The sequence below is a fragment of the Carlito syrichta genome, unplaced genomic scaffold (assembly GCF_000164805.1).
Source record: "Carlito syrichta isolate Samal-C Ts95f unplaced genomic scaffold, Tarsius_syrichta-2.0.1 Scaffold169335, whole genome shotgun sequence".
In the NCBI taxonomy this organism is placed as follows: Eukaryota; Metazoa; Chordata; class Mammalia; order Primates; family Tarsiidae; genus Carlito; species Carlito syrichta.
Window position 1 is genome coordinate 20,277 of NW_007113431.1, and position 6,295 is coordinate 26,571.

Here is a 6,295-nt window from a genome sequence, read left to right on the forward strand (position 1 = left end):
AGAGTGGGGCTCAGCTTCCACCCTCTCCAGTACTTTCTGACCCTGCATGGCCAAGGACACACTCTCTCCACCCACAAGCACAAAGCAGAGGCTGACTGGGACCAAGTCCTCTAAGAAAGCGCCTCTAAGAAAAGGTTTCAGGGGTGTTAAGTTGACATCAAGAAGATGGCCGGACACCAACGAGAGAGACATAGGTAATGAAATAAAATGTTTAAACTTTCGGCAACTCAAAGTTGTTTTTTTAAGACTCTTTATAACCTGCTTCGATAGAATTTCTAACATGAACCCCTTTTTGCTTAAAAAAGCAGATATAAAAAAATTTCAAATAGTGCACATTCATCTTACAGGAATTTGTTTTCCTTCCTCAAATTAGCTAATGGGCAGCACAGCATTCATTACAAACCACCAGTTACTAGGACTGTTGGCTGGACATTCACATGTCAAGGATACTCCAACTCAGTCTGTGTGGGTATCTGGAAAACTGGACCCCATCAGGCAGCCTCACCCTTGGCCCAAGCCTCCTCAACGGCCACGTTTCTTTCAAACAAGCATGAGAACCTCTGATAGGAGCTGAAGATGCCCATCAGATATTCTAGGACAGCAGGTTTTCATCAGTTAGAGGATTCCGAGGATCACAGGAAACCTGCCAATTCTCTTAGTTCTGAGCTTCTCTGTGACTCTTTTTTTTTTTTTAGAGCCACGGTCTTGATATGCTGCCCAGGCTGGTCTTGAACTCCTGGGCTCAAGCAATCCTCCTGCCTAAGCCTCCCAAAGTGCTGGGACTATAGGCATGAGTCACCGCGCCCAGCTACTTTCTTTCCCCTTCTATTTGGCCTGTCCCAGTGGTTCCCAAGCTGACTGGTGATCAGAATCCCTCAGGAAGTGTTTAATATACAGCTTCCTAGGTTCTCTGGAAAACTAGGTTAGGTTTGTCTGGCAACCTGCCAGCCGAGGTGACTCTTCCAAAGCCAACCTAGCACTAACCTGGTGTCTGGCAACTACATGCCTGTAATTCACCAGCCACGCGAAGCTCACAACATGCGGGGGGCATCAGAACGATAGTTCAAGAATTATCCTTTCATTTCATATTCTTCTATTTCAAGAAGATTAAGCATTTTAGCTAGGGAACTACGAACATACTAAAATAGGTAATGAACTCATCACAGAAACATCTTGTGCCAAGGTGCCTTGTCTAAAAATGTACCACATCAGCAGAATCTTACCTAACATAGCTGTGCTTCCCAAGGGTTACTCCGGGAGACGCCAGTTGTTGTTTTTTTCAAATGGAACTGGAGACATCCAGCCTTAGCACTAACTCTGCTCACTCCAAACCCCCTAGGCTGTTAAAGAAGCCTGTCTCGCCCTGGTAATGGTGGGAAGGATCTGCCCTCCTCCTTTTCTTCTTCTTTTAATATAAAGTTTGTTCTGTTGGAAAATGATTAACATTTTAAACAGGGGAAAGAAAAGCGGTCTACTAGAATAAATTTTAAAAGGATTTTGTTATTTGCTATACAAATATACATTTCAACTTTTACAACATTCACTCCAGCCTGACCTCCTTTTCTACAGAAGAACAAGATAACATTTTAAGTCTTCAACTTCAAGGACATTATTACTGATACACAAATGTCCTCTGAAAGTCTTTGCAACTGACAAAAAGTACCGAAGATGACCAGAAGCTCAGGTGTTAGGATACATTCCCCATGTTTTCCACCAGCACGCAAACTCCTGAAAGGGAAAGATCATTTTATCTGGATGATCTTATTGGCTGGCCATCTTGGGTTTACAACAGTGCTGTGGCTGACGGTACACACCATCGGCCTTTCTATGAAAGCCTTCTTTTCTTGTAACTGTCCTCCTCCTCCAGACTCCTTCTGTCCCAGCCAGAGTTCCTCCGGGTGTGACGGGTCGCATAGCCATACTTTTCCTGCCCCCCTTCACTGAGAGCCCTGGTGACTCTCCTGTGACCAAGCTCCCCTTCCAGGTCGCATTTGTCCTGACCTGCGGAGGCATGAGAACCAGCTGCTGGAGGTTCACCCTGGACGTGAGGTCTGTGGTTGCTCCAAGGGGCCACGTTGGCCGGGGGCTGTGGCATGACATGGCCCAGATCCTGGGGAGTGACAGGACAATCTGGCTCTGCCACAGATGTTGCTTCGGGATGCGGGGCGCTCAAGGGCAGTGGCTCCCTCTGGAATACTCCTTTGGCTTCAGCACCCATCCTCCTAAGCAGTCGTGGGTCCCGAGGTTGGTCCTGAACAGAAGGCCTTTCAGCATCCTTGGAAGTAACAGTCGCTTCCTTGGAGTCAGGGGGGGTGTGGTGTGGAGAAGCAGTAGAAGACGTGCCAGCAGACCAGCCATCGAGCCTGCTACCGGGCAGGCTGCCCTGGACTCCGGGACCCTCTGGGGCTGCGCCAGCAGGCTGAGGTGGACTCCTCTGCACAGACTTGAGTTTCAGAATTTTCACTGCATCATGTCTGTAGTTCTTGTCGCAGGTCTTAATAATGGCACCACGCTTCTGAGCGTCCTGAATCAGGTGATTCCAATGCTGATTTTCCTTCAAACAACAAGAAAGGAAAACAATTAACCCTAAAGAAACACTGCCTTTGAAGTAGCATGGAGTTCCAGCTTTCATTCCTGAACAAATAATAGGTATATTTGCATAAGCAGAGTCTCAAGAATCCACTACTCATCAGACCACACTGGAAGGAAAAAATCAAGTTCAAATACAGAACGATAAAGTCACATTACTTTAAAAAAGCACTGGTTACTGCCTACAAGAGACAGTTTCAACCATTTTTATCACTGTTACTCATGGCACATGGTACTAAGCTGTCAGGCAGACCTGTACCGGTCACCATTAGCTTCATGTAGTTATTTTTCAATGAATTAAAATCAAATAAAATGAAAAACTCCATTCCTCAGTGACATCGGCCACCTTCCAAGTACACAATGGCCACAACACAACTAATGGCTACTGTACTGGGCAGTGCAGACATACCACACTGCCGTCACCACGGCAAGTTCCCTCGGATGTTGCCGATCCAGAGCTGCCTGCCTCTAGGCAGGACTAACGTTCTCAAACAGGAAGGCGTGCTTCAGAAAGCAAACTCTGGAGTGCATGTGGCTGTGCTGGAAAAGGCCCATGGCTTTCACAGATGCCCAAAGGCCTCCCAACCCCAAAGGTCTACAACGTCTCAATCTGCTGAGAGTCCAAAGACACCATCCCGCTTTCTGCCTCCTCTCCAGAGGAGCTTCGATATGAAAAGCACATCTAAGGGGAAAACCCCAGATGCACGTATCTCTCCTCTCTCCTGCTTCTTTGGCAGCAGCAGGCTGCTTTACAAGCACTGGAACTCGGGTCTCCTTCAAAAGAATGAGTGGGCAGGTAAAGAGAGAAACGTAGAATGAAGAGAGAACAGGTGAAGGGCAACGATGGACAGCTCCCCCTATGGGGGCTCCTGTATTATTCTTCATAAAGGTGGGTGGGGGGCAGAGAGGCTGTATTTACTTGCTGTGCGGCCTTGGTCAAGTCACTTGACCTCTCTGAGCCTGTCTCCTCATCTATAAAACAGGAATGATTTTTTTTTTTTGAGTTGGAGTCTCACCCTGTTGGAGTCTCGCCCAGACTGGAGTGCAGTGGCCACTCCCGGCCACCGCAGCCTCGACCTGCGGGGCTCCGGCGATCCTTCTGCCTCAGCCTTCCGAGTAGCTAGAACTACAGGCGCGCGCTACCACGCCTGGCTGATTTTTTTGACTGATTGTAGAGATGAGGTCTCACCAAGTTGCCCAGGCGGGTCTCAAACCCACGGGCTCAGGCATTCTACTCACTTCGGCCTCCCAAAGTGCTGGGATTACAGGCTGAGCCACTGAGCCCGGCCAGGAATGAATAATTGACTTCAATGATTCTAAAGCACACATTGTTTTTCCATCTGATCATCTCTGACTCTGAGGTGCCTCTTGGCCAGGCAACAGTGTCCATGTACCTATCCTGGGGAATTCATCATTATGCAACTATATCTCTTGGCTTTTAGTCAATAAGCCATTTAAAGATCTTGCCTGAAAACCTTCCACAGATTCCTAATGACAAGACATCTTCCTAAAACGAAACCAACGTCTGTGCCATCAGCTGGAGCTCAGTGGTCTGCGAAGTGGGGGAAGTGAGACCGGGGCCTCCCAAAGGCCGTCCTGGGAAACGTAACAAGTGTCGTGGGAACCCACTTCTGGCCCCAGCTGCCTATGTCCTCTCCGGGCTGTTCTGCCACCTCTACTTTGTCCCTCACAGCCACACTGATGCATCCTCGCACGGGATACAGGCCAGGACACTGACGACTCCAGATGTCGCATATAGGGGGATCCAAATGGTGGTGCCCGTGAAGGCTCCTTCCATCGGGCATCACTAAGAGATAGATGTGTCTCCAGTAACATCTGATTTACTTCTCAGGTTTAAACATAATAAACATCTGCAATGTATTTGCGCTCTTTTTCTCAACTGTACAAAAAATTGTACAGTTTATTCAATTGACAAGAAATCATTTTTCAACACTCAGATCTTTATGATCGCAGGAAAAATAATTATTTATTTATTTTTAGTAGGGGTCTTACTCTGTCGCCCAGGCTAGAGTGCAGTGGCACACTCGCGGCCACCGCAGCCTCGACCTGCTGGGCTCAGACGATCCTCTGCCTCAGTCTTCCAAGTAGCTGGAACTATACGGTGTGTGCCATCATATCCAGATAATTTTTCTTGATTTATTGTAGAGATGAGGCCTCACCAGGTTGCCCAGGCTAGTCTCACAGGCATGACTCATTGCGCGCCATGAAAAATAATTTTTTTTTTTTTTGGGTTGGCGTCTCACTCTGTTGCCCAGACTGGAGTGCAGAGGCCCCTCCCAGCCACTGCAGTCTCCCCTGCTGGGCTCCGGCGATCCTTCCGCCTCAGTCTTCCGAGTAGCTGGAATTACAGATGCACGTAACCACGCCCGGTCAATTTTTTGATTTATTGTAGAGATGAGGTCTCACCAAGTTGCCCAGGTGGGTCTCGAACCCACGGGCTCAGGCAATCCACTCACCTCGGCCTCCCAAAGCACGGGATTACAGGCTGAGCCACCGGCCTGAGCCCAGCCTGAAAACAAATTTTTAAAAAAGCTTTCATTTTGAGGTAACTATAGATTTACAAGAAGTACTAACAGGCTGCATGTACCCTTCACATAGTTTCCCCAAATAGTTATGAAAAATCACTTTTATTTTTTTTCAGTTGGAGTTTCACAATGTCGCTCAAGCTGGAGTGAAGTAGAACACTCATGGCCACCCCAGCCTCGACCTGCTAGGCTCAGGTGATCCTTCTGCCTCAGCCTTCCAAGTAGCTGGAACTATAGGTGCGTACCACCAAGCTTGACTAATTGTCTTACTTATTGTAGAGATGAGGTCTTGCCATGTTGCCCAGGCTGGTCTCGAGCCCCTGGGTTCAGGCAATCCTCTTGCCTCTGCCTCCCAAAGTGCTGGGATCACAGGCATGTGCCTAGGCAAAAAAACAACTTTTAAACTTTCAACCTACATATAAATTTTTGTGGCAGAGATATAAAATAGTAAGATTAACAGGAAGGCTTTTAATTATAAAAACAGATGACCCCACTGAATTTTGCCCTGAACAAGTAGGAATGAAAATGCAATTTCAAAGAGAAGAAGAAACAATATTGCTATTTTTCTACTCTGTTGGATCACTTAAGAGTGACATGAAAGTTTTATTTTTAACTGCCTTATTTTAAAGTGTCAACATTTATAATACATTAGAAATGCAATCTTTAGCAATATTTAAACTTACGATAAAATTTTCGTTTTGAGCCGGGGCCTCGCTGTGTCACCCAGGCTGGAGTGCAGTGGCACAATCACGGCTCCCTGCAGCCTCAACCTCATGGGCTCAGGTGATCCTCCTACTTCAGTCTCCTGAGTAGCTGGGACTATGGGTGCGTACCCCCACACTTAGCTAATTTTTTTTTGTAGTGACAAGGTCTTGCTATGCTGCCCAGGCTGGGATAAAATGTTTTTTGATATTAACTTAAAAATATGGTGTACATAAAAATTAGGAGTACATAGCTTTTAAAAATTTCTTCAAAGGAGGTACACAAGCAATAAAAGTTAAAGACAACAGGCAAGCCGGGCTCGGTGGCTCAGCCTGCCATCCCGCGCCTTTGGGAGGCTAAGGTGAGTGGATTGCCTGTGCCCGCGGGCTCAAGATCCACTTGGGCAGCGAGACCTCATCTCTACAGTAAATCAAAAAATCAGCCGGGTGTGGTAGCGC

General features: G+C 47.2%; 1 protein-coding gene across 1 annotated transcript in view; it reads right to left on the minus strand.

The window, feature by feature from the left end:
* Positions 1-1,480: 1,480 nt before the first annotated feature.
* SETX (senataxin) overlaps positions 1,481-6,295 on the minus strand; it is a 77,093-nt gene continuing 72,278 nt past the window's right edge. Inside the window, exon 24 of the mRNA XM_021709232.1 lies at positions 1,481-2,554. Within this exon, the coding sequence (XP_021564907.1) occupies positions 1,826-2,554 (729 nt within the window). The 3' untranslated portion in view covers positions 1,481-1,825. The remainder of the gene's footprint in view (positions 2,555-6,295) is intronic.